This window comes from Prionailurus bengalensis, chromosome A2 (genome assembly GCF_016509475.1).
Source record: "Prionailurus bengalensis isolate Pbe53 chromosome A2, Fcat_Pben_1.1_paternal_pri, whole genome shotgun sequence".
NCBI classification, from domain to species: Eukaryota; Metazoa; Chordata; class Mammalia; order Carnivora; family Felidae; genus Prionailurus; species Prionailurus bengalensis.
In genome coordinates this window covers 9,586,796-9,613,576 of record NC_057348.1, presented here as the reverse complement: position 1 = coordinate 9,613,576, position 26,781 = coordinate 9,586,796, and the positions used below count along the sequence as shown (strand labels likewise).

At 55.0% G+C, this 26,781-nt stretch overlaps 1 protein-coding gene across 13 annotated transcripts in view; it reads left to right on the top strand.

Moving 5' to 3' along the window:
• Positions 1 to 200: 200 nt before the first annotated feature.
• CACNA1A (calcium voltage-gated channel subunit alpha1 A) overlaps positions 201 to 26,781 on the top strand; it is a 213,245-nt gene continuing 186,664 nt past the window's right edge. For 9 of the 13 annotated variants that reach the window (XM_043586748.1, XM_043586747.1, XM_043586745.1 and 6 more), the window contains exon 1: positions 203 to 784. In XM_043586748.1, coding sequence (XP_043442683.1) covers positions 492 to 784 — 293 coding nt within the window. In that variant the 5' untranslated portion in view covers positions 203 to 491. Of the gene's footprint in view, positions 785 to 26,781 lie in introns of all 13 variants that reach the window. The other 4 variants (XM_043586739.1, XM_043586749.1, XM_043586752.1 and 1 more) reach the window with 3 other exon arrangements.

Below are 26,781 nucleotides of genomic sequence, written 5' to 3'. Positions count from 1 at the left end.
GGGGGGGGCGTCCTTTGCAAACCGTTCGCGTCTTAAAGGGGGTGTGCGTTGTTTTTTTTTTTTTTTTTTAAACTGTCTTTTTTTTTTTTTTTTTTTTTTTTTTTTCCGGAGTGGGTGGACTGGGGATTGCCTGGATTCCTTCCTCGGTTATTTTTTGCCTCGCTTCCCTCTCCCCTCCCCCCTCCCCGGCCCCCGCGCCCCGCCCCCGCACCCTCCTCCCGCCCCTCCTTCTCCGGGGTCAGCCAGGAAGATGTCCCGAGCCGCTATCCCCGGCTGGGGCCGGGCAGCCGCCTTGTGAGCCCCCGACCCGAGGCGCCGAGCCGCCGCCGCCCGATGGGCTGGGCCGTGGAGCGTCTCCGCAGTCGCAGCTCTAGCCGCCGTCTTCACAGCCCCGGCAGCATCGGCATCGGCATCGGCGGCGGCGGCGGCGGCGGCGGCGTCTTCCGCATCGTTCGCCGCAGCGTAACCCGGAGCCCTTTGCTCTTTGCAGAATGGCCCGCTTCGGAGACGAGATGCCGGCCCGCTACGGGGGAGGAGGCTCCGGGGCAGCCGCCGGGGTGGTCGTGGGCGCCGGAGGCGGGCGAGGAGCCGGGGGCAGCCGGCAGGGCGGGCAGCCCGGGGCGCAAAGGATGTACAAGCAGTCAATGGCGCAGAGAGCGCGGACCATGGCCCTCTACAACCCCATCCCCGTCCGACAGAACTGCCTCACGGTCAACCGGTCTCTATTCCTCTTCAGCGAGGACAACGTGGTGAGAAAATACGCCAAAAAGATCACCGAATGGCCATATCCTTTGCCCGAACCCGGCAGCGAACCCCGGCAGCTGCGCCTCCCCCCTCCTCCCTCCGCTTCCCCTCTTCCAGGCTGGGAGAGAGACCCGGGGGTTGATGGGAGGTGGGGGGGTCTTCCAGGGGCTGGGAGAGGGGGCACCGGGGAGGAGTGTGGAGAATCTCTCCACCCCGAGCTGGGTTGAGCTACCGTGGAGGCTTGGGGTGGGGGGAGCCGGGGGAGCCGGGGCAGCCGGGGGAGCGGATTCCTCCTAAGGACCGATTCCGGAATGAGGGCTGGGCCCTGGGGTCGTCACAGGGGCCTGGGTGGGGGGCTGCAGGGCCAGGGCCGGATGGGTCAGAGTCTTCCCAAATGAGCATGGACCCGGCCGGGGCCTGGGCTCTCTCTCTGGCCAGGGCAGGAGAACCGTGGGGGGCTCCGGCCGGGTTTCCTTAGGTGCCCCTCGCTGGAATCCGCCGGAGCCTCCAGGAGCCCCAACCCAGCTCCCTGGCTTCTCCACCCCTGCCTTCCCTGAGGAGGAGGGGGCCGCTCTCTGAGGGCAGGGCGTTAGGGGTGCCCAGGGCCAAGAGCTAGTGGACGAACATGTGGCCTTCACACTGAGGGGCCAGCGCTGGTCCTAGGTAATATCCCCGGCCGGGCCACCGGCCCGGATCCGGGGAAGGCAGTGGTGGGTTGGGGGGACACTTCTGCTGCCTGTGTCTGCCAACCACTGCTCAGGGTCCCCATCATCGTTTGGGGTGTACAGAGCATCCCATTTGCCCCATGTAGGGCCCCGAATGGAAAGACCCAGATGGACCGTTTCAATAGGAAAGACAGGGCAAAGCGGAAATGGAGCGGCAGGTCCTTCCTAGGGTAGAGTGTCAGGCCGTGGGTTGGATTCCACTTCTCCCACCCCAGGGAGCCGGGAGGGGACACCGGGAGAATCAGCCTCCATGTGGACACCTCCAGCAGGTAAACGCCTTTTTTTTTTGGTTGTTTTTTTTTTTTTCGTTAAATCGAAGGTCCAGAGGAAGTAGGTGAAGACCACGTTTTTCTCTATGGAGATGCTATCAAAATGCAGATCCCCCTTGTGTTTCTTTAAATCTGTGCCTGCTTGAAATAAACCTTGAGGAGGGCTTAACATCTGTTAAGATGTAGGCAGGCAAGGATGGGTAAGTAGTTGGGCTTTCTAGCAGTTATTTAAGCGTGACCCAGATTCCAAGTGGGGGGACGCACCCTGCCCCCCAGGCTGACTGGCCACTGTGCCATATGCCCAAATGTGCTGTTCGTCGGGTTGGTTCCAACTGGCTGCCTTCCGGGTACAAGTGAACGGGGCTGGATGAGCCCCCATGCCATCATCTTTGGTTTCCACTGCTCTGTGCTCAACGGGGCTGGGCCTCAGGTGGTCCCAGGGTTGCTTGTTTGGGGAGCCCTGTGGCCGGTGGAGTCATTTTTAGGCAGGCTCAAAATCGAACCAGCTTGCGGCTTGTGGGGGCTGCGGTTGTCAGAGGGCTCTGAGGTGTTGGAGTGTGTGAACAGTCTGCTTTTGAGGGTGGTGGAGATTAGGAGGTTTGGCTGGGGTCTTTCTGGAGGGCCACACCCCTAAGCGTGAGGTCATCTTGATTGGTGCACGAAGCAGGAGCCCGGTGGCTGCCTCCCGAGTTCCAACCTCACGAAGACCCACTGAGATACTCAGGGGTCTTGTGATCACTCTGCCGGCCTCCCCCCTCCCCCCACCACCAGGGAGTGATGGGGGCTTGGGGGTGGCAAGGTTCAATGTGTGCACGCTCAGATAACTGCAGGGGGGTGTCCAGGAGGGGTTCACTGGGCTGACAGGTTTCCATGTTGAAAATGGCTTTGGATTGCCTTCTGGAGCCTGGATTTGGAGTCTTCTAAGAGGAAAGGAAGGAGGTGGGAGTCCTAACGTTGTGTCCTTAGCTCACCCCGTCCAGCCTGAATCCTGCGGATCAGGGGGCTGCTGGGGAGGGAAGGGATTGCTCGCGACCCCTCAGAGGGAAGATCTGTGGGGCGAGACGCGGGTGAATTGGGAGCGTTCTGTTAGTTCTGTAGGTTTTCTGTGGCTTTCTTGCTCTTGGGAGCTTTGTGATGAGTTTGTGCATTTTGCCGTCTGCAGACAGTTTTTATTCTCTCTTTGGCCCGAGGTAGCAAACACATTATACAGCCCCGCTCTGGAAGGAAGAGCTCCCCATCCCCCAATCTGTCACCAAGCAGGGTAATCCAGGTCTGAGCTTTCTGGGTGGGGGGTGGGTGAGGGGACAGAGAGCTGGGGCCGGGGGGAGGGGGGGGGCGCTGGATAAGAGAATCGGGGCTGGAAATGCTGACGAGTGAAGGCGCCAGGGCAGAACGTTTGCTTCGATATCCAAACGCTTCTGCCGTTTAAAAAGCTGTATTCGAGTACTTACTCCGAACTTTCAGAAGAAAGTCTAACATACGCATACAAAAGTACACAAGGCAAGTCCAGCTTCATACGTGCTCACAAAGTGAACGCGGCCGCACCACCAGTGCCCAGGGCAAGAAAAAGGATGTGACCGGCTCCCCAGAGACCCCCCCCCCCGCCGGCCCCCCCCCCCCCCCCCCCTCACACCACAGGGCTAACCGCTACCCTGACTTCTAGCCCCACAGATTCATTTTCCTCCATTTGAACTTCCTGCCTGTGGAGTCACAGGCTGTGTTTCTCTTGCTCCATAGCACGTCCGCGAGATTCACCCCCGTTGCTGCCAGTATTGGTTGGAGGTGGTTCTTTCTCCTCGCCGCGTGGCGTTTTGCCGTGTGACTCCACCGCTGTGGGCTCGGCCCCTCTGCTTTTGGGGGGCCACTTGGGTAGTTCCCAGATTGCGCTGTCAGGGACATCCTCGTGCACGTCTTGGGGTGAACTTTTTCTGGTTTTGTTTTTGTTTTAAACCTCTCTCGGGTCTCTCTACCTAGGAGTGGAGCTGTCCCTGCCGTGCTTTGATGCACGCGTGGCAGGACGTGTATTTGGAAGTGGCCCTCCCTGGGGGCTGCAGCTGAATCCGGAAAGCACCTCCTTGACCGTCTCGTGGAGGAGGAGCGAGCGAATGTTTTTGCGCACTTGGCTGTATGCTCGTGGGGCCCAAGAGCGTTACTTCCAAATGCAAATTCCAGCATGGCATGCCGGCGGAGGGCACAGCCTTGCATTCTCTGTGCTCTTGGGCGCGTTGCCACCGCAAAGCCTTCTGCCCTTCCGCACCCTCCTCTCAGGGCGGCCCGAGCTGGAAGCCGGCAATGAGAATCGGGTGTCTCTCATTCGTTTTAGTGCTCTCTTTTTAAGCAAGAAAACCCAAGTGGGAGCTTTTGATGTTCAGTTTGACACGGCCACCTTTTCCTCTTGGAGGATGCTGGCCAGCAGGCCGTGTCGACCACGCGCATTGGGTTCCGTGTTTTCGTTGATGGGGCGTCTGATTTCAGTACGGCCGGGAGGGGCTCTGGGGCTGGCTTCTAAAGAGCTCGAATCTTGTCAGTTCACTAAGGTGCGTCTGTCAACCTTGCTGGAGCCCCCACTTAATGCCACTCAGTCTTTCTGATGTGCTACCAAAAGCCAGTGTGACTGTCAGCTTCCCCCAGTCCTGCCGATGTCAGCAGATCTCCCACTGAGCGCGGTGTAGGAATTCGGGCCATTGCAAGAGCCACGGAGCCAGGTCTCTGTGCTGTCACACTCGGTCCCCTGCACCGCACACGGGGTTCCAGCTTCTCACCCATGTTTCCCGCAGTCTCACCAAGAAGCTGAGTCCTGTCACCTCAGGGAACCTACAGACGTTGGCCGATGGGTGTTGCCCATTTTTTTTTCAAGAGGAATGTTCTCTATGGGAAACAGAGGGAGCCCCGGGAGAAGTTGGAGCGTGTTATGAGGCTCCGCTTGTCCTGAGAAGTAGAACGTGCTAGAAGGTACCATTGTGGAAGGCAGGGCAGGGTGATCCCACGGGTCCTTCTTCTAGATCAGTGTGGCTGGTATTTCCAGAGGAGCGAAATTCGGGGGAGTAGGAATCAGTGTGGCTTTTGCGTTGGGACTGTTTTTCCCCCTACAAAGGTGCAGTTTCTCCTCCGCAAGCCCCAGGCCCCAGAAGCTCTGAAAACCAAAGGTCGGATCATATAGGGGTAAAAACCTGCCTTGAATTGGCCTGAGTTTTTAGGTTTCGTGTACAGCTTGAATCTATCCCCCTTGGGGTGCGTTTTGGTGCAGAAATGTTGTTACCGACGCCGGGTCATGGGGTGCTGTTCCCGCTCTGTGGCGCTTTCCAAACGTTCACATGTGTGTGACGATCATCTTGTTAAAATGGTGATTCTGGTCCAGCGGGTTGGGGGTGGGGCCCGGGTTTTGCTTTCCTGGGCTGTTGGTCCGCGGGTTACACTGGGAGTTACTTTTTTCTTCTTTTTCTCCGAGATCGGGTTTATTGAGATACAAACTACTGATAGGAAAATTCACCCTTTCTGCATACAGGACCGTGAGTTTTGGCAAATGCACGCAAAAAAAATCACGTAGCCACCGCCAGAGTCAGGATGTGGAAGTTTCGGGGCGCCTGGCTGGCTGAGTCGGTGGAGCTCTTGATCTCGGGGTGGCGAGTTTGAGCCCCACGCAGGGTGGAGAGATTACTTAAAAACAAAATCTTAAAAAAAAAAAAGAAAGATGGGGGACGGTTTCGGCATCCCAGGAGATACCCTAACGCCCTTCTGGGTCAGCACTGCCCGAGACCCTTACAAGCGCCCGTCTGTTTTTCATCTTTGTATTTCTGCCTTTTCCAGGAGGTCGTATAAATAGACTCATACCGAGTGTAGCCTTCGGAGCCTGGCTTTTGTGCAGCCGTTGAGATCCATTCATGTCGTTGTGCGTATGAGTTGATTTCTTTTTAGTGCTGAGTGGTATTGCATGGCTGGACCAGAGTCTGTTCATCCATTTCCCAGTTGAAGGACATTTGGGTTGCGTCCAGCTGGGGCGATTATGACTAGAGCCGCTGTAAACGTTGGCAGTCGGGTTTTAGTGGGAACACTGGGAATGTATGTTGCATTTCTCTTGGGTAAATACATAGCCAGGAGTCAGATTGCCGGGGTGTGAGGTGGAAAGTATACATTTAACTTGATAAGAGACCGCCAGGCTGCTTTTCGAAGCGGCTGTGCCATTTTCTGTTATCCCTTCAAAAGCACCGAATCCTAACCTCCAGGGCACATCTGGCCTCGAGGGTTTAGATAAAGGATTGTGGGTGTGTAGATGGTGCCAGAAAACGGTAGCATTAAGGACCAGTCAGGGAAATGGGAAAGAGTCGGGGCGGGGGTCTCTGGTGTGGGGAAACGGGGTCTCCTGCATGGTGCGTCCGTTTGGCCATTCGCAGTAAAAAGTCGGGTTTGAAGACCTGAGACTCATTCGTGCCCGTCACCCTGTTCCCCACGGCAGCCCCACCCCACCTGGCACAAAGGAAGTCCCCCGTAAGTGTTTGTCCAGTGAGTGCAAAAGCGCCTCTCGTCAGCCGTATGCGGGCACACAGATGCCACTCTTTTAGGTCTCCGGTGGGTTTGAGGTGCGGGGGGTTGGGAAGACGGGGAGAGCACGTGTGCATGAGGGTATCAGGCCAAAGAAGGTCTCTGAAGTTAGGGTGCTTGAGAATTTGGGGAGCAGTGGACCTTTGAGGGTGAAGGCTTCCTTCAGGGGCTCGGGGGGGGGATGTCTGCTGGGTGCTTGGGGCTTATATAGCACCTCCTCCCCACCGGCCCCCAGTTGCGAGCACACATACGTACTCGCTCAACACGGGAAGGCACCACCGGGCAGGTGGGTTCGATCCAGAGATGGCTGAAGCCCCAGAGCCCCACAGTGACCACATTCTGGAGAATGCCAACGCGGCTCCTGAGGACGGATGCGTGTGGTGCCACGAAAGATGACGGGGGAGCGGGGAACCGTTCTGTGCCCTGGGACAGCCAGGCCCGGGTTCCTGCGGCTCACCGGCCAGGCTCTTTGGGGGCCTCGGGGCCTCAGTTTCCTCATGTACGTGCTGAGGATCTTGCCTCTGGTAGCATCTCCCTTGGAGAACCCTCGGGGAGGTTAAGTGGGTTCATAAATGCTCCGCGTGGTTTCCGTCACAAAGAAGCTCCAGGCTACATAAGCCATAATGTTGGACAGTGCTCCCCGCCCCCCTCCGGTGTCCTTTTCTGGAAACTTTGGCTAGAAACAAGGCTCTGGCTGGATTGGAGTGGGCACAAAGGGCCCCTCTGTGACTGGCCAATTTGGACTTATTAATCTGAGTGTGGCACTCGTTAAAGCACCCCTCAGATGTTCTGTGTTCTCTGTTCTCTCTGGAGGCTTTAAGGGGGAGAAGAAGCCATGCCCACTTGACCCATTTTTCTATTCCCTTCGGTCTCAGATAAAATTAATTTTCTCCCTCTCCCTTGATCCCTCCCTTTGTGGGTGACAAGGTGAGGGAGTTTTAAAGTGTATAATTAGCTTCCTTGTTCTCCCTTCCAGCCCATCTCCTTCTTCTGAGCCGGCCAAGAGTTTAGCCCAGGATGGAGACCACACACCTTAGGACAGCTTCTGTGGCCAACCCCGGGCCACCCGTTTGGGGTTAGAATGTGTCCCCGCCCCCCCCCCCCCCCCCAAATCCTGTCTTATGTTTCCCCTCTCCCTCACTTCCTAGGAGAATAGAGAAGGCAAGGAACGTTCCAGGAGAGGGAACCAGGGGGTGGGCTCTACAACTTGGGTTTCAGAAACCACTGGGCATTAGTCCTTGTCTGGAAAGGACGACCAGATGTCCCAGTTTGCCCAGGACTGTCCTGCTTTTAGCATCTCGGGAAAGCCGGACACGGGTCACCCTACTGGTGAGTTCTTAACATCCAAGAAGGGAGAGAGGAGGGGATCGTGAGACAGTGCCAGTTTCCCCCTCTGAAGAGCGGAGGCTTTTTATCGGAATGAATTGTGCTTTTGGAAGCTGCCTGTTTAAGGCCGCTAATGCGAGAGAGATCCCCGCTCTGAAGTGAAATTCCCGAGTTAAGTCCGGATCAAGTTTGTTGTCTCTCTTGGGTCAGAGATGGCTTTTATCTGCTGTTCAGACCGGGAGCGTCCTTGGAGCTTCCTTGAAGGTGCTCAGTGCTCAGGTCGGACCTGGGATTGGGAATTAGCACTCCCTCCCCCGAATGAGCCGTGAGGGAAACTCCTCTTCCTCGCCCACCTGCCAGTAAATAATATTCACGCTGTTCTGTTCTCATTTTAGGTCTGTGTGTAAAAAGTGTATATAATTTTAAACCAATTTTTAAAGTATTTTTATACAAGTAGCTTTTGCAGGAGGGCTAAGGCTGATTTCAAGGATACATTGACAGATCCGTCTTAGAGGAGAGACAGACCCTAGAACTTGCTGGCGGGAGGGAAGGGAGGGTTACGTGGTTTCTGACCTTCTAGAACCTGCCGTGTTCTTTCATCTCACCGAACCTTTATTTTCTTTATTAAGAATAACGGGTGTGGGAGGCTATGCCGACTTCCGCTTGCTCCCGTGAAATGTTTGTGACACGTCGTGGAGTCCACAGGAATGTTCTTGTCTGAGCGACAGCTCCGGAGAGCGGAGGCCGAGAAGAGGCAGGGCCAGGGAGGTGACTTAGGGTGGGGGCGAAGCACACAGGGCTTGAGGATAGGTGACCCCCGTGCGAATCTCAGCTGCAGCCCACAGTACTGGAGCTTAGTCTCCCCATCCGCAAAATGAATGGGCAGAGCAGTCCTACGTCCGGGGAATCCTGGGAGGATTGAAAGATACGGTGCACAGAAAGCGTGTGGCATGCGGTGAAAAAGAAAGACTTCAGACCCCACCACCGCGAGGGCTGGGACCGTGTGACCACCGCTCTGCCCCGAGCCCGCCCGGCACCTACGGGGGCTGAATGCGTATCCGTGGGGTGTTTTATTGTACTTCCCGCCAATAGCCTGTTGCTTTCATCCTATTCGAGGCTCACAACACACTCTCAATATCGTCTCTCCTGGCACTTAACTTTCCCCCTGACTTACTGTAATAATGTATGGAAACGCTGCTTGACCAGGTACCAAAGTCAAGAGCTAAAATGATCGGGGCGCCCGGATGGCTCAGCCAGGAAAGCGTCTGACTCTTGATTTCGGCTCAGGTCACGATCTCACGGTTCGTGAGCTCGAGCCCCGGGTCAGGCTCTGTGCCGGTGGCGAGGCACCTGCTTGGGATCTCCTCTCTCTTTCTCTCTGCTCCTCCCCTGCGCATGTTCACGCATGTGCTCTCTCTCTCTCTCTCTCTCTCTCTCTCAAAATAAATAAACTTAAAAAAAAAAAAAGGAATTGAAACGGTGGTCCTCAAAGTGTGGTCCCCGACCCTCCAGGGTCAGCATCGCCGGCTCTAGGGCAGAGGTTCTCACCCGTGAGCACATCTGGAGGGCAGTTTAAACACGGGTGGCTGGATCTCACCCCAGAGTTTCTGATTCAGGAGGTTTGGGCTGGAGCCTGAGAACTTAACATTTCTCCCGAGTTCCCAGGCGGTGCTGGTGTTGCCGGTGTGGGAGCACGCCTTGAGAAACCCTGAGCTGAATATGATCAGTGACTGACTCCTACCTGTGGTCCCGGACCTTCCTTTTCTCCCTGCCCCTCCCCCACTCCACTTACCCAAAGGCAGCTGGTCTCTCAGGTGCATACATCTTCCTTCCTACCCTCCCTCTTCTCTCTCTCTCTCTCTTTTCCTAACAAGTTTTATCACATATTTACACGTGCCTTAATGTAAATTTAATTTTCCTGGCTTCTGAACTTCTTAGCCTTCTGGAACTTGTACTTGCTTTTTTCACTCCGCTGTATGTTTCTAAGATCCATCGGCTATGAAGTGTAGCGGTAGGTTGTATTTCTTCTGTTTTTTTTCTTTTTAAGTGTATTTATTTTGAGAGACAGTGCAAATGGGGGAGGGGCCGACAGAGAGGAAGAATCCCACGAGAGGGAGGGGGAGCCCCCAGAGGGGGCTCGAACTCCCAAAACTGAGGTCAGGACCTGAGCCCAAATCAAGAGCTGGACGCTTAACCGACTGAGCCCCCCCAGGCGCCCCTATTTTTTCTCTGTTTAGTATTGCGTTCTGAGATGATACAACAATGTATCCATTTTCCTGGGTGTGCGTGGGTGCACGCATGCGGGCTGTGTTTGCCCTTGTGGACAGTGCTGCGGTGGTGAGTAAATAATTTTGGAGTGGATGCAAGGTGTTAATTTTCCTCCGTGTACCCGGTAACCTAGCTTCAGCTAGAATCTGCTGAGATGCACCAGCCTTGATGGAGCACCAGACCTCGGGCACGCCCTGGCCACCCTATTCCTCAGTCTCCTCCTCATTCTAAGGGCTGGGTCAGCCAGACAGCCCCCCGTTCTTGCTCGGAGAATTTGGGTCTTGAACCAGTTGGAATCGTCAAAAACGTTCATGGACTTGAGTTCTCTTTGGGAGAGCTGCAGCGCAAAATTTTTAACAGTCCGGCCCGTTCCTCCTCACAGCGCAGTCTTTTCAGTCACGGATCGTGGATGGCCGTTTGGGGTTTATCGGGGAGGAATGCAGTTGGTATCGGACGAGCGGGTGGATGGTTGGACAGACGGATGGATGGATGGCATGAAGGCAAGAGGGTAGGAGGGAAGGAAGGAAGGGAAGGAGGGAGAGAGGAAGAAAGAGGACAATGGGTGATGTTGAATGGCGGGGCAGTTGGATGGACGGGTGGATGGAGAAGTCGACCGGTGGCTGATGGGTAAATATATGGGTGGATGACGAGATGGGCAGATGATTGCCCCCAACCATTCTTGTGCATAAATGTTTGTTCGTTGAGTAACGGCGAGGAAAACGAGCAGTGTTGTTGACAGAGAGCATTCAAATTCTGGAAACACCTGGTGTTGTTTATTTCAGCATTGGGGCTGAAACCAGAATTCCTTGAACTTTGCCCCATCCGTGAACTTTGCGGTTGGGCTGGTGGAAATGTCTCTCTCCTGAGCAGATTAGGTGCATGCCCTGCCCCCTGGCCTTAGCACTGAGCAGAGATAACAGATTACACATGCACCCAGGGCCCCATCAGGCCCCACACGATCTAGTGCCCGGTTTATCTTTAGCCTCCATCTTCCATTCTCCACCCCTTCCGCTCTCCGCTGGCCATTTTTGCCCACACCCAGCTCATTTGCATCCGAAGGCGCGCGTGTGATGGCTGTTCCCTGCACCCGTCTCCCTGCGGCCGACTCCTCTTTATTTTAGGTCTCCGTGCAAGACTGGCATCCTCCAGGAGGCCTGTCCTCTTCGTTTACTGAACACCTGAAATACCGAGTAGACGCTAAAATATACGCATACTCTCCTATCCAGAGGGAGTCTCTGGAGACGTTTTAACGTATTTCTTTCCACACCTTTTAATGGGATAGAAGCTTGTGCGAACACATTTCCATGCCACTAGACATCCTTGGAAAGCATCAGAGCTACCATGTACCGTTGCACAGGCTGTACACTGCACAAGAGGATCATACCTTCTAGGCATCATGGAGCTGTACGTTTAACATTTCGATTTCCCAGCTGATGAAAGCTCAGTATCTTGTTCTAGAAAAATGAAGCTATTATGACAACTTTTTGACAGATGGACCTAACAACTTGAAAAAAAAGCGTGTCTTATTTAAACCCACACAGTGCTGCTGTATGGATTGGCAGCAGCCCTGGAGAAGACTGGTGTTGATCGCTGACGATATTCCGCTGTATGGACGTATCCCGCTTCGTGTCACCGTCTCCAGTTGTTTGTTTGCTGTGCTCATAAACAACAGTGCAGTGAACATCTTCGCGCGCCTTTGTCCAAGGTTCTGGCTGTTTTCAGAGTCAGATTCTGATGTAGATAAGGTGCCCGAGGCTGGAAACTGTTACCTGCACTTTTCTTTGATCTGGAGGAGAGATTTGGAGACCCGGTGGCTCAAAGTTCAAGAAGTTGAGAGGAAGGCGTGGGGGAGGGAACGGCTGCTGCTCGGTTTGGGCTGCGTGTAAAACAGCGCTTCTGCGCTGGGGGCGATTTCCCCCACCCCAGGGACTTTTGGCAATGTCTAAAGGCGTTTCCGGTTGCCGTGACCGTGGAGGGCTAGGGGGCTACTGGTGTGTGGTGTGTGGAAGCCGCTGAGTGTCCTAAAATGCTCAGGACACCCCCACCTGCCCCCACCCCCCGCCCCCAAGTTAAGAATTATCCGGCCCAAGGTGTCAGTAGGGCTGACACGGAGAGATCCTGATGTAAAAGATGTCACAGATTTCCTGGAGGGGAGTGGGTGGATTTAGGGTTTTTGGGTGACTTAAATTGAATTTACAGTTTCTCTTCCTAGCTGGGTGTCTAAGCCAGCTTTCTGTGAACTTTAGATCCCACACAATCAGCAACAGGCTTGCTACCGACAGATTCGTTGATGTAAATATAGACGAGTGTATAGAAGGAAATCTCAACCGGAGTTGGAAAATGTTGGAATGAAAGCTGCCGCGGACTTTCTTTCTCCTTCCTTCTCCTTCTGCTGCCCAGTTTTCAGATCGTGCCTCACTTCTCTGGGCTCCTGGTGCGGTGGGTGCTGCTGGTGTAGACTGTGGTTCTCTGTTCCCTTGGTCCCCCCCTCCCCCCCCTCCCCGCGGGGGGCTGGCCTTGCCCACGAACAGGAGACAGACCCTGGGGCAGATTAGCTTAGAGATGGGAGCGGGGAGAGGAGTGCATTCATTCACGGTGAGATCATTCATTTATCAACGTTTATTGAGCACCTAGTACGTGCCAGGCGGATGGGGGCAGATGAAGGCAGGAAGGTGACCAGATAGATCGTGCAGGGCTTTGTGGACCACAGTGGGGACTGCACTCCAGAGGAAATGGCATCGTCTTTCCCGTGTTTTCCCCTTGGCACGCCTATACTTTTTGGTTTTCTGTAACAAAAATGGGGTCCTTTTGTGTATACGTCTTGAGACCCACCCCATGATGATATCTTTGCACACGTCTGTGACCGCTTCCTTAGGACAGAGTCCTGGAAGTGGCATAGCAGGGTCACATGTCGGGCTTTGGGGCCAGATTGCAAGGAACAGTGTGTCTGTGTCCTTTCAAACTCTGAGGTCCCCTTTCCTTCCTTGGTTACGTGGCCCGACTGGGTGGCCCTTGATTTTGCGTCTTTTCCAGACAGGCGAAAAGCGGAACCCCCTTGTGGTGCAGAGGACCCTCGGTAACTGAGAAAGTGGACCATTTCCCAGGTCTGGATGGGCTGTTTGCATTTCCTTCTTGATGTCCCGCGTCACATTCTTTGCTCCGTGTCCCCCAGAGACGTTCTGCACCGACGTCTTTTGTGTGGACTGCGCCAAGTTCTGTGGACCCTGGGGGGTTCCGTGGCTCTGTGTTGGGGCTGAGGCGGTCCAGCGTAGTGGTTAACAGGAAGGGCTGCAGAACCAGTCTCCGTGGGTTTGAATCTCGGCAGCTTCTTCCTCCCAGTCGCCTCGTCCCGGGTGAGTTGCTTAACCTCCTGGGCCTCAGTTTCCTCATCCGTGAAATGCATATAACTTGAGCGTCCACCCCATGGGGTTGTCATGAGGCTCAGGCGGCAGCTGGAACGGTGCCTGGCCCACGGTGGGTGCTGAATAACTTTGGCTTCTCTGCTGTTCTGGGCCTGGCAGTGACTTCCTCCCTCCTCAGTGCTGCAGCGTGTGTTTCCGTGTACGTCCGTCGGCGCTGAAATATTTCGGGGCGCGGCAGCCACCGTGCGATTCAGAGCAAGCTCTCTGAGCCTTAGTGCCAGTCACGGCTCGTCTGGTTGAAAAGCAGCTAGCCCATTTTCCACATGCATGATGGGTGGGCCCTTTCCTCCCTCCCGTGCGTGTTCGTGTCCAGGATTTCACTTGGAGCCCCGCTCAAGAAGTGCGATATTCCGGGAGGACGTGGGAGCCGTCTGCCTTTGGCACGATGGTGAGTAGCTTCTCTTTCCGGGGAAGCTTATGACTCTCAGACTTAACCCTGTACCGGCCCCAAGAGCTCCGTGGGTTTATCTTTGCCCCATTTTACAGATGAGCACACTGAGGCTCAGAGAGCTAACTTCGCGTGCCGAGGTCACACATCTAGCGAGTGGGGAAACCTCACGGGACAGGAATCAGCACAGCAGGGACATAGGCCCGGGGGAGTGGGCAGAGCTCCGGTGGCCTCTGGGAAAGCATTCACACTCCAGAGAAGCTGCAATGCCCGTGGGCAAGAGATAGCAGGAGAGAGGGGTTGAGGGACAGAGTTTGAGGTCCGCCGGGACTGGGTTTCTCTCTGTCAGCGGTGTGGCCTTTGGGACGCTGCCTAACTTCGCAGCTCCTCGGTTTCTTCATCTATGCGCTGCCTGTGCGTAGAGCACCGCTTAACTCCCAGGGATGGCGTACGGATGAAGCCGCCGGTGAACGCAGGATGTCGTGCTGGGCACAGGGGACATGCTTGGCAGGCGGCACCTGCACGTTCCCCTTGGTATGGGCACCGGCACACAGATGGACAGAAGCAGACGTAAACCGCTGCCCTCACGTGGCTGACGTTCTAGCTGGGCAGACAGACCGAGGACATGAGTGCCTTAGGGCAAAAATAAAGCAGGGGCGGGAGACACGGCAGGACGGTGAGGGCCGAGGGGGTGTCGGTGCCGAGCTGAGCCAGGAGGGGACCCCAGGGGAGGTGTGGGCACGATTCTGGGGAGCAGGGAAGGTGTGGAACAGGAGGTGTGAGGCTGGAGCTCCGTGCCGTAGTTGGCTCCGTCTGGCGGGGGAGAGGGGTTGGTTGGAGAACCACAAGGTGAGGGCGACAGGTGCGGGGGCCCTGAGCTGGGGAAGGTGCTGGGGAAGGCAGGAGGGGAAGACCCAAGGGATTTCCTCGTTTCTTCCTTTCTCTTAACGGTGTTTCTCATTCTTTTTTTTTTTTAAATTTCTTTCACGTTTATTCATTTTTTGAGAGACAGAGACAGTGCAGGCGGGGGAGGGGCAGAGAGAGCGAGGGAGACACAGAATTCAGTGCAGGCTCCAGGCTCCGAGCTGTCCGCACAGAGCCCGACGCGGGGCTCGAACTCACGAGCTGCGAGATCGTGACCTGAGCCACCAGTCGGACGCTCAACCGACTGGGCCCCCCGGTGTCTCTCATTCTTCAAGACGCAGACAAGGAGGCCACGCTCCGGGTTGTTTTTGTCTCTAGGTTATTTATTAAGGTTCTAGGGCACCGTTTTTGTTTGTTTGTTTGTTTTTTAACCTGTTTGATGTCTCGTTCCTTTCTTTCCTTGGACATTGTATAGCTGCCCAGTATGGAAGCCAGTAGCCACGTGGGGCTCTTTCAACTTAAAAATTAAATAAAATGAAAGAGTCTGGCCCTTAGCTGCAGCAGCCACACTTGGCGACCGTCCTGGATAGTGTAAGATCTAGAACATTCCGTCACCGTGGGACGTTCTGTAGGACAGGCTGTTTAGAACCTGCAGCTGCAGACTTTCCTGGGAGCTTTGTTAGAAATACAGAATCTCGGGGCGCCTGGGTGGCGCAGTCGGTTAAGCGTCCGACTTCAGCCAGGTCACGATCTCGCGGTCCGTGAGTTTGAGCCCCGTGTCGGGCTCTGGGCTGATGGCTCAGAGCCTGGAGCCTGTTTCCGATTCTGTGTCTCCCTCTCTCTCTGACCCTCCCCCGTTCATGCTCTGTCTCTCTCTGTCCCCCCCCCCCCAAAAAAAAAACGTTGAGAAATACAGAATCTCAGGGGCTCCTGGGGGGGCGGGGGGCTCAGCTGGGTAAGCGGCTGACCCTTGATCTCGGCTTAGGTGATGATCTCACCACCGTTTGTGAGATCGAGCCCTTGAGTCGGGCTTTGCGCTGACATTTCAGAGCCTGCTTGGGATTCTCTTTCTCCCTCTCTCGCGCGCGCTCTCTCTCTCAAAGGAAATGAATAAATAAATAAAAAGAAATACAGAATCCCATCCTCCTCCCCTCTTCCCACCCCATATCTGTTCAGTCTCAATCTGCGTCTCAGCAAGAGCCCCAGGTTAGCTACACTTGGAATCACCTGAAAGTTTTCGAAACGCGGGTGCCCCGAGCCCCACCCCCACAGATGCTGGTGAGATTGGTCCAGGGCTGCCTCTGGACATGGGGGTTTTTAAAAAATTCCCAGGTGATTCTCAAGTTCAGCCAGGATTGGCAAAGTGTCCATCAGCTGGTTGAGGACTCTCAGAAGGCAGGGAGGCTGGAGCTGGAGCTGTGTGATCTAGGTGGGGCAAGTCACTTACCCTCTCTGAGCCTCTGGGCCACAAGGTCCCGCTCCGTAAAAACCGGGGACCTCCTGGCAGGCGCCTCCCTCCCAGGGCTGTGAGGGGCAAACGATGTGACAGTTCCAAGTGCTGAGCGGGTTGGGGGGGGCGGCTGGGACACGGAGGATAAGCACTCCCAGTGTTCATTTCTGAAAATTGAGGTCAGCAGCCTGAGAGCTAACAGTCGGAGCGGAGGAAGCTAAGCTCTTTTTGTAATGGTTGTTAAAAGTTGAGTTAAAATTCACATAGCCTAAAACTGACCACTAACCCTTTTGCCGTGCACAGGTCAGTGCTGGTTAGCACGTCCGCAGAGTTGTGTGACCGTCACCTCTGTCTCGTGCCAAGACGTCTTCACCTCCCAAAAGGAAACCCCCGTCCTCATCACGTCACTCCCCTGCCTTCCCCCGACCCCTGGCCATGGCTAGTCTGGTTCTGTCTCTTGGATTTAGCGATTCCGCTTTCGGATTTTTTGCGGCCCCCTCCCCCGACACCCAAGGGGGGTGCTGGGAGCACGTCCACGTCTTCCTGGCCCTGGTGTCGTTGCCACCCCACCCGTGGCGCCCCCCCCCCCCCCCCCCCGCCCCGGGCCTGCCGGCAGCCCAGGTTAATGCCAGCAGCAGGGCCCGTGTTCTGCTCTCCTGGGGCCGCCACCAATGAGAGGTTTCATCCCAGTTGGGTTTCTCCTAGTTAAATATTTCATAAAGAAGACCTACAACTTGTGACGCCGGGGAGCGTTTGATAGTGAAGTTAACGAGGGGGAGAGAGTCACAGGTGGCCCACGGGTCCCTGCCTGAGTGCCGCCGTCCCCGTGTCCCCCAGCTGTGGCCTCCCTCTGTCTTTCGCACGGTGTCGGGCACAGAGCAGCCACTTGACAAATGTCTGCTCAAAGGGCGTGTGCGCGTGTGCGTAGGGGAGGTGGAGGAGGGAGAAGAGAGGCAGAGACTGGAAGAAGCAGGAGAAAGAATTGGAGGGACGGGGATAGTGCGGGGGGGGGGGAGGGGGAGAGGGACCCAGGGGAGGGTGGTGGGGGCAGGGAGACAGGGACAATACAGAAGAGGGAGAATATTGTGTCTTGTATCTCCCCTCGCACACCACCCCCCCCCCCCCCCCCCGCCGGCCCAGGGACCCTTGACAGTGTTCTCCCTCCGTCTTCCCATTTTTCATTTCCTTCGCCTTGCTTTCAGACTCGTCTTCATCCATTTTCATTTCCTGTGTCCCGGTTACGTTTTCACTTTCTCTCTGGGTGTTTGTCCCTTTTCCCTTTCTCTTCGTAAACCATCCCTTGGTTCCTGCATCTTATTGTTTCTTGTCAGTCTCTGGCTGAGAGAGAGAGAGAGAGAGAGAGAGAGAGAGAGAGAGAGAATGTGTGTGTGTGTGTGTGCGCACGCACGCGTGTGCCTGTGTGTCTGAGACACAGGCACAGAACCCAGGGAAGAATGTAGGAACGCATATGGACATTTTAAAGACCAGCCTTGGGGTGGGTGGCTCAGTCTGACTTCAGCTCAGGCCACGATCTCGAAGTTCGGGAGTTCGAGCCCCGCGTCAGGCTCGGCACTGACACCTCGGAGCCTGCTTGGGATTCTCTCTCTCTCTTTCTCTCTGCCCCTCCCCCCTCTCTAAATAAATAAATAAATACATAAATACATAAATAAATAAAGACCAACCACGAAGTGCCCGTCCGGAGCCAGAACCCCCCCATCCCCTCGGAGCCCCCCGTTCTGCGTCACAAAGGGCCGGGGAGGATCCTATGGGAGTCGTTAGCTGGCTTTCCTTGGTGGTTTTCCCGCCCAGGTGTGCGGCCCTAAGCAGCGTCCTTACGTGGTCTGTGGTTTTGAACTTTGCATAAATAAACTCACGCGATATGAACCGTCGTGCGTTTTGCTGCGCTGGCCGGCGGTTCCGTTTGTACGTTTCATCCGTGTCGCGCTCACTGATGGACACGTGGGTTTGCATCCCTTCTGGGCGCCGTGATGAGCCACGTGGCTCATTGTGCGTGGGTTTTGCTGCGTGCACGCGGGCGTGTCTTGAGGGCGCGGGCCCAGCGGGGTCGCGGGGTATTAAAATCAGCGCCTCTTCCTTTTTGCTAAAGGCACTGAACCGCGATGTTCCATGCTCGTCCTTGTTTACACTTGCACTGGCAGTGACCGAGTGCCCAAGCTGCTCACCAACACTGGGCATCGTCACCCTTGAACTGCAGCCCTTCTAAGAAATGCGTGATTTCTTGCTGTGATTTGCCTGTGCTCCCCGATCACAAGACGGGTGAACATACATTTATCGGTTATTCAAGTTCCTTCCTTTGGGAGGTGCCCTTCACGTCGCGTCCACTTTTTTATTGGGTTGATTTTTTTTTTTTTTTCCATAGCGATCTCTAGATGACCCCTGTCTATTCTGGAAATAGGTCGTCCATCATTATATGCTGTGCGGTATCTTCTCTTGACTTGCCTTTTGATCCTTTTTTTTATGATGTCTTTTGATCAACCGTGGTTCTTCTTTTTTTTTAAAGTTTATTTATTTTGAGAGAGAGAGGAGAGAGCGTGAGCAGGGGAGGGGCAGAGAGAGAGAGGGAGAGAGAGAGAGAGAGAAACCCGAGCAGGTTCTACACTGTCAGCGTGGAGCCCAGTGCGGGGCTCGAACTCACAGACTGAGAGATCATGACCTGAGCCGAAAACCAAGAGTCGGACGCTTAACTGAGGGAGCCTCCCAGGCACCGACACGGCAATTCTTAATCTTAATCTTCTTGAATTTAGAAGTCTTCTCCTTTACAGTTTGTGGGTTGTGTATGTTCTGGGAGAAAACCGTTTCCACTGTGAGGTCATGGGAGATACTGTATCTTTACTTCTAAAAGTTTTACAGTTTTTCTCGCCGTATGTCTTTGATCAACTTGGAATTGATTTTGGAGTCCAGCATGTGGTAGAGACCCAATTTCCAGAAGGGCTGTGCCAGCACCATTCATTATAAAGTCCAATGACTTGCCTCATGATCCAGAAGACAACCTCTCTGACTGTTTAACTCCGACTTGCTTAGGTCTGATCTGCTAGTCAAGCCACAAATACTTTTTTTTCGAGCACTGAGTATGTACCAGGCACTGGGTTACAGCGACAGACACAACAGGTGCGCTCAGCGCTTCCGTGCATGCGGTTGTGGGGGCAGGAGTGGTGAGAAATCTGTTGTGACCAGAGGAAACAGCACGCGAAAGGTCCTGTGGCAGATGTTTAGGAATGTGGTATTTATCCTAAAGGCGCCATCCAGCCACGGAAACAGCGATGCAATGAGATGGCATCTGTGAACGGCCCCACTGGTTGCTGCGTGGAGAATGGATTGGACCCTGGGCGAGAACGAAAGCCAGGAGATCAGTGAGGAAGTGACTTTGGTCCTTCAAGGAAGACCTTGGACTGGGATGGTGATTGTGGAGATAGAAATCATTGATCAGACAGCAAGATGTTTTGAGCTGACGTGATTTTTTTTCCCCCCTCCCTCTCCCTCCCCTCTCTCTATCTCTGTTCCTTTTCTGGTTGAGTTTTCTGGGTGAGGAAAGCAGTTTGTGTTCCTGCCAAGGGTATGTGCTCTGGAGGACGTGTTTGCCACAGATGGTCTTTGGAATTCTAGCCAAGAGAGTAGCTGGACAGCCCCTGGCCCCCAGGGTTTTCTGGAAGCAGCTCAACAATGGTCGTTTATTACTGACAATAACAGCAACGAGTTGATAGCCTTTCCTTCCAAACACCTTTAGTTATGGCTTCATGGGTCACCCCCCACCCACCCTCGGAGATGCGTGGGGGAGACACGCAAGGATTTTTGTCTGTTTTACGATAGGATGAGGTTCCCCTAATGGGCACTCTTGAGATCACACGCAAGATGTTGGTTTGGGGATTGGAATCCAGCCCTTGACTTTCGGCCCCACGCGGTTTCTGCAAGGTCACGCACCAGCTCCCCAAACAGAGGCTTGCAGACCATTTCCTACTGGGCGCGCCTGAGTAATTTACCAGACCTCAGTTTCTTTGACTGTCAAGTCAGACTTAAAATACGTGCCTCCGAAACTTGAGACGTGACACAGACTGAGGACTCACCACGTTTCCCTACGTGAATCCATTAGTGCCCTTGGGTTGCCCGGGGCAGAAAATTCAAAGGGCCTTAAGCAAGCAGACGGGAGTTTAATATACTAGCGCATAGACGGAAGAGTCCAGGGAATGACCGGCGCGTCTGGATCCGGGGATCAGATGACATCATTAGGCCCTGGTTTCCGGGCTGTGCTTTTCGAAGCTGGCTCCATTCTCCCTGCGGCCAGGACGTGGCGGCAGTTCCAGTATTTTGGGCCTCCCCAAACATCCGAAGTAATTCTCTTTCCCAGCCCTTACCCCAGCCTTCTCAGTAAATGGCTTGCTGCTTTTGATTGGCTCTGCCGGGGGTCACGTGCTCAGGCCTGACCCAGTCTTCGTGGGGAACTAGGAAGCGGGGGCGGGGGGGGGGGGGGAAGGGGCGCTCTGATTGGCGTAGGCCTGGGTCACGTGGTCTGCCTCTGGTGTTGGAGGTGGAGCCAGCCTCGCGGAGCAGGTGGGAGTGACCCCTTTAAAGGTGCGTCCCTGCGTGCCGCCTGCTGGAGCAGAAGTAGGGAACCTCACTTCCGCCTTCCGCCAGCCTTCTGTTGACTAGAGTTTCACCCCGAGGTGTATCAGTGAGGATGTCGGTAGGAATCAGGAGACGTCCTTCAAGAATTGAATTAGGAGAGGTGGGCAGTTAAGCAACACAAGAGAAGAAAGGAGGAATTGAGAGAGAGAGAGAGAAAGCCACCTGAGAAAATCAACAGAATAAATGCCCCAGCATCATGCCCTCTCTCCAGCTCCTGCCACGGCTCCCCATTGTCCAAACCCAGGTGGAAGCCAGAGGCAGGGAGTCGAATGAGGCCGTCTACACAGGTCAGGCTCCCCAGGCGTAGAGGAGGGATCGTGGACCCTGGGTAGCAAAGACGACAGCCAGCACCTGTGGCCCACTGAACTGCAGGGGAGGCTGGGACGTTTAGGCCGTGTGTGCATCCAGGGAGACAAGGTTTAGCGGACCCATCACGTTGTCTTTTTTTTCACAAGGAGCGACCAGTCCCCTGGCGTCGCAAGTCTGTTTTGCTGCCATTATTATTGGTGTTGACGGTGGTCATTGGGTCCCTCTACCTGCTTGTGCCTCCTGTCTCGTTTTCTTTTCTCTCCCTCGCTCTTTTCTTGCCGAGTGGAAATTTTTTTAAGCTTCAAAAGGAATTCGGTTCTCTGCCAGGCTTTGAGAGTGGGGCCCTCTGCTTGGAGAGCTGGTAGTTGGGGTCTTAGCAGGCAGCCCGTTGCCCCTGGGGTGGAGGGAAGGCGCCTGGGTGAGGCAGCAAGGGAGGCTTCCTACCTGAAGCAAGTGACCATCTTGCGGGAGGTCGCTCCTAGGAGAGGCCCCTTGGGCTGAGTCCAGGGAGGCGGACTCTGGGTCCCATGGGCAGGACAACTCCCCTGGGTGCTTCCTGCCCTCCCTCTCTTTGGAGCCTGTCTTAGCAGCCACAAGTAGGTGCACAAATGAAATTGTAGCCTGGCTGTGCCAACCACGGCTCTTGCCACCCCCCTCCCGCCCCCCAGTTCTGATCCAGCTTTGTTAGCAGTGGCTCCCGCTACCCAGCCCCCTCCAGGGTCAGCCCAGCAGCTGTAACAATGGCCCGTCCCCTCCCAGCCTTGCCTCCTTCTTTGAAATCCTCCAAAGCTCTGTGATGATAGGGGCCGTCACTGGCTTGCCTTCCTCCATTCAAGTTTAACCGGCCTGTCCTCCCCTCGGTGGAGAGCGGAAGAACAGCCCCTCATTGCTTCTGGCAGCCACCAGCCAGGTTCCAGCCTTCCAGCCACCCTCCAAGGTCCGGGACAGCAATGGGGAGGGAGGCGGACAGACCCAAGTCCCCTAGGGTGGTGTGCTGGCCCCGCCTCTCATGAGCTCGTGGTTCCTGGTGTTCATCACCTTCCTCCCCCCTTTGCCGGATCCCAGCTTCCGGCAGCGATGGCCACACAGGTTCGGATCCCAGCTCGACCGCTTGGGCTTGACCGTATCGGCAAGCGACTTCACCTCTGTGTGCCTCTGTTCGGAAGTTCTGGACAGTATGCCGGGCGCCTCACTTGCATCAAATAGGTTTGTCCTCTTAGTGCCTCGAGGGATAGGTGCCATTGTCATCCTGCCAGGTGGCGGAAGAGAAAACCAGGACGGGGAGAGTACCTCTTCTCCAGTTTCGCGCTCCATGAGTGACAGAGGTGGGATTTGAACCCAGGCTGCTCGGCTCCAGGGTCTGCGTCCTTAGAGAGAATGACAATGATGATGTCCTCATTCCAGGAGCTGTTGAGCAGATTTAATGCAATAGCATAGGCAGGAAAGCTCGGTCCGCCGCCCCACCCAGAAGAAGCACTCAATCCAGATGTTAGTTACATTGCAGATTGTGTTATTTTATATTGTACAATTATATGTTAATATGTGCTGCGAGCACTTAGACCGTCAACACGGAGTTCTGTATTATGCTTACGCCACGGGGGCCAGCAAACAGTTTTTGCCCAAGGGCTGGACAGTGAAGGTCTGAAGGTTTGCAGGCCACGGGTCTCTGTTGGGACCGCTCAGCTCTGCTGTTGTCGCGAAGGCACCCGCGGACCATAAGGAAATGAACAGGAGTGGCTGTTTTCCAATAAAACTTTATTTAAAAAACAGGCCACGGGCCCTAGTTTGCGAAGACCACAGTTTGCCGAGGTCTGACGTTATGTATTGGCAAGTTTTTCCGTATTCCTTTGTTTATACCCTCCTGTACTTACCAAGCCAGCTTTTCTTGCTCTCCTTTGCTCCTGTCTTTCAGGAGAGCGTGCCGGGCCAGCAGGACATGTGGGGCATCCTGATATCAGGCCTCCCCCCCCCCCCCCACCCCGTCCTCCCCCATCATTCCTCAGTAGCACTTATCACAACGTACAGGGATGTGTGGACGTGGCTGGGGTGCAGGTGACATTTGGGCAAGAACTATCTACGTCCGGAGTGAAATACGGAAGGCAAAAAAAAAAAACCACCACAAAATTTGTAACACAGCTCAAGGGAGGGGCTGAGGTCTCAGGTTCCAGGGACAGAGAGCTGAGGATTTGTCTGGGGTGGAGAAATCAGGGGCTGCCTGTCGGACAAAGGGGCTCCGGGCTCCCCGTTCACCCGTAAATCTGCAAACATGGGATGGGGAGAAATCCATCATGAGGTCCCTGAGTTCACGGGGATCCCTGTCCATTGTGAAGACAGTGGGGCTGACGAGTCGTCGTGCCTTCATGTGATGTCATATGTCATACAATGACAAACTGTCACGAAAGCTGGCCTAGAAGCACCACGGGGAGGTGGCTTAGATCGCATACCCAGCCCACGTCTTGGAGCATCTCAGACCATGGGGCAGAATGATGTCAGTCCCAAATGTAAAGGTGGGTGAGAGTTGGGGCAGGAAAACGTTGAGCCAGGGACAGTGTCACCTCCATGAGCTCTGAGCTCTGCCCGCGTCGTCCCCTGTCACATCTTTAGCGCCTAGAGTGCTGCCTGGCCCCTAGTAGGTGTTCAGTGTATCCTTGCTGTGTGAGCATTGAAAAGAACAATCATTGTGGCTGAGAACCAGGGCTGTGAAATCAGGCTGAGCTTGGTGACTGGTCCTCCATTACTCACTGCGTGCCTGATACTGGGTTTCTGTTTTCCTGCTTTATAAAATGTCTGGAAAATAGTGTCTGAGTCCCAGGACTGCATGTAGTGAGCAAGGCACTCTTCTAGACACGGGAAACAGACAAAAGTCCTTGCCCTTTTGGGGCTGTAGTCTCACTGGGAGAGACATGGGATGAACAAGAAGCAAAATAACAAGTTAATTGCACAGTACTGTGGAAGATTATAAGGGCAACGGGGAGAAACAGCAAGGAAAGGGCATGGGGAGGCCAGTTGTTGTGTTGGATAAGGCCTCCAGGAGGAGGAGCTGTCATTTGAGCCAAGGAGGAAGCCATGGCGGTGTCTGGGGGAAGAGGGAACAGCGTATGCAAAGGCCCTGAGGTAGGGTCATGTGTGCTATATCTGAGGAACAGCGAGGAGGCTGGCGTGGCTGAAAGGGAGGAGCAAAGGGGACAGTGGGCAGAAGGGAGGGCGGGGAGATGACAGGACAGTTGGGCGTGGCCTTGTGGACCGTGAGGATGACTTTGGCTTTTGCTGTGAGTGAGGTGGGGGGCGAGGAGGGTTCTGAACAGAGGAGGGTTGTGACTAGACTCAGATGTTCACAGGTCCCTCCGACCACCGTAGGGGGGTGAAACACTCGGGAGGAAGTGACTGTTCTGGTCCAGGCAGGTGGGGGCAGGGCCAAAATGTTGGCTGTGGACATAATGAAGAGTGTTTGGACCCTAGCAAAAAAAAATTTAAATGTTTTTACTGTGGGGGCACTTGGGTGGCTCAGCCCATGGAGCATCCGACTCTTGGTTTCGGCCCAGGTCATGATCTCACGGTTCATGAGTTCAAGCCCCTCATTGGGTGCTGAGCTGACCTCTGTGCTGATAGTATGGAGCCTGCTTGGTATTTCTCTCTCTCTCTCTCTCTCTCTCTCTCTCTCTGCCCCTTCCCTGCATGCACATAGCTCTCTCTCTCTCTCTCTCAAAAAGTAAATAAACAAAAAAATGTTTTTACTGTGGCGAAATACGTGTAACATAAAAGTTCCCACTTTGAGGTGTACAATTCAGTGGCCTTTGGGACTTCACGACGTGGGGCCCCCATCACCTCTCCTGAGACTCACATTTCATTCCCCAAAAAGGAAGTACTCACTCCCCACCCCGCCTCCCTCCAGGTCCTGGCAACCACCAATTCGGGATATAATCTGAAGGTTGACCCGTAGGGTTTCTGGACAGATAGGAGAAGAAGGCTCAGGGAACTGACGTGCAGACAGCACTTAGGCGGTGCCTGAGACGTGCTCACAGCTGCGACGGCCATGGCGCGTTGGCAGCAATGGTGAGTGCTTTCCAGAAGCCTCGCTCTGGGGCGGAACCGGCTTACCATCTACTTGGAGCTCCCTCCCGCGTACTGGCTGGGTGCGTGGTGGCACCAGAATCTGTCACCCTTCCCGTTCAGCCCGCCTAGGGGTTGGGGGTGGGGGGGAAGGCGTGGTCAGAAGGAACAAGCCAGCACCACCCGTGGTGGGACACCATCCGACTCCGGTCCAGGTTTCCCGGAACCAGGCAGGAAAATGTCCGGGGAGGGACAGTGCGGCCGATGGGAGTCCCGGCAAGCCCTGGCCTCGGCTTCCTGGGCTGCTGTAGCCCCGAGTAGCATCTGCTGGGCCTTCCCCCTGAACCAAGATGGCGGCTTTCAGGAAAAGAACAAGAAGCATTTGGGTTCCCTTCGTGGTTGTGCCCCTGTGTGGCCTCATAGGAGTGGCCTCTCCCTTCCCTGTTGCTGTTGAGCTCCCTGAGAGTGGTGGGAAGCTCCCCCCCCCCCACCCCCTTTCGCCATGTTTGTGATGTGTTACGGTCTCTAAACTTTCTGGCTCCTTGTGTCTCTTCCTCAGCCGATGCGTTCTTTTTCCTCGCCCCTTCTTCCCCCTGCCTCCGCTGATGCTTCTCCTTAGCGTTGCCTAAATTTTATTCTCAGCTTCTGTCACGTGCCCCGGTCGAGAGGCCGTAGCACTTAAAGAAAGAACGTGGGGCTGTACGGTCCTGACCCCTGATCCCCCCTCTGCCAGCTCTGAAGCTGCTTGACTTTGGGCAAGTCGTTTTCGGGTCCCTGAGCAGAGATCCTTCCCCTTGCTCAGCTAACACGGCTGGTTCTCCCGTGGGCACACGGCAGAGTGTGTTTTCCCCGCCTCCCTGAACTTGGGCATGGCCACACGACTTGCTTTGGCCAACGGGATGCGAGGACAAGCGACACGTGTCGCTTCTGGGCGGAAGCTTTGAGAGCCGTCGTATCTTTTCACCACGGTTCCTTCTGCCTGCCCCTGCTCTCACTCAGGCCTCCCTCAGGCTAGGTGTTGGGGAGAGGGTGGGGTGCAGAACAGAGTCCCCATCCCACCTGCAGCGGGCACATAGCACGAGCAAGAAAAGAGCCCTGTGGTGCTTTCGGCCGCCGAGGTTCGGGAGGCGTTTGTCACTACGGCAGGATGTAGAATACTGGGGCCGAACTACCTCGTCGTCGGTGTGCCGGGGCTAATATCTAAGCACAGCGTTCTCGGGGGTGTGATGTGCACTCACGTGCGTTTACGCCAGCTAACAAATACTCCCCTCTGCTTTCTTCCTGTAGGGCGTCCCCTTCCTCTCCCTGTTTTTGCATCTTGGAAAACCAAAGGTATTGCAAAGCACTGTTGGACCGCTCCTTCAAGCAGATGAGTGGCCTCTAAAACCCTGGGCACTGATTCAGTCGCCCTCAACCTCCTTCTTCCGTGGCCTTCTCCCTCTCTTTCCCTGATCCCTTAGTATCTGCTGCGGGGTCAAGGAAGTCCTGTCTCAACTCGTTCAAGTTTTCATTCTCCCCCCTTCGTCTTATTGTTCCCCACCTCCCCTTTGCCTGGTCATCCCACCAGGGAGGTTATACTCAGGTCCTAGAACCTGCGGGGTTTCTCTGTTATCTTTGGTTTCTTGCTTGCTTAGGCCCCCTGGGACTCAGCTGTAGTGGCAAATTAACGAACAGCTCCAAAGCACCTCAAGCTTGAAGGCATTTCCTTGTGCTCACCTAAGCCGGATCCTGGAGCGATTCCAAATGTCCTGTGCCCTACTGTAAATCTCTCTCCTTCGTTGCGAGA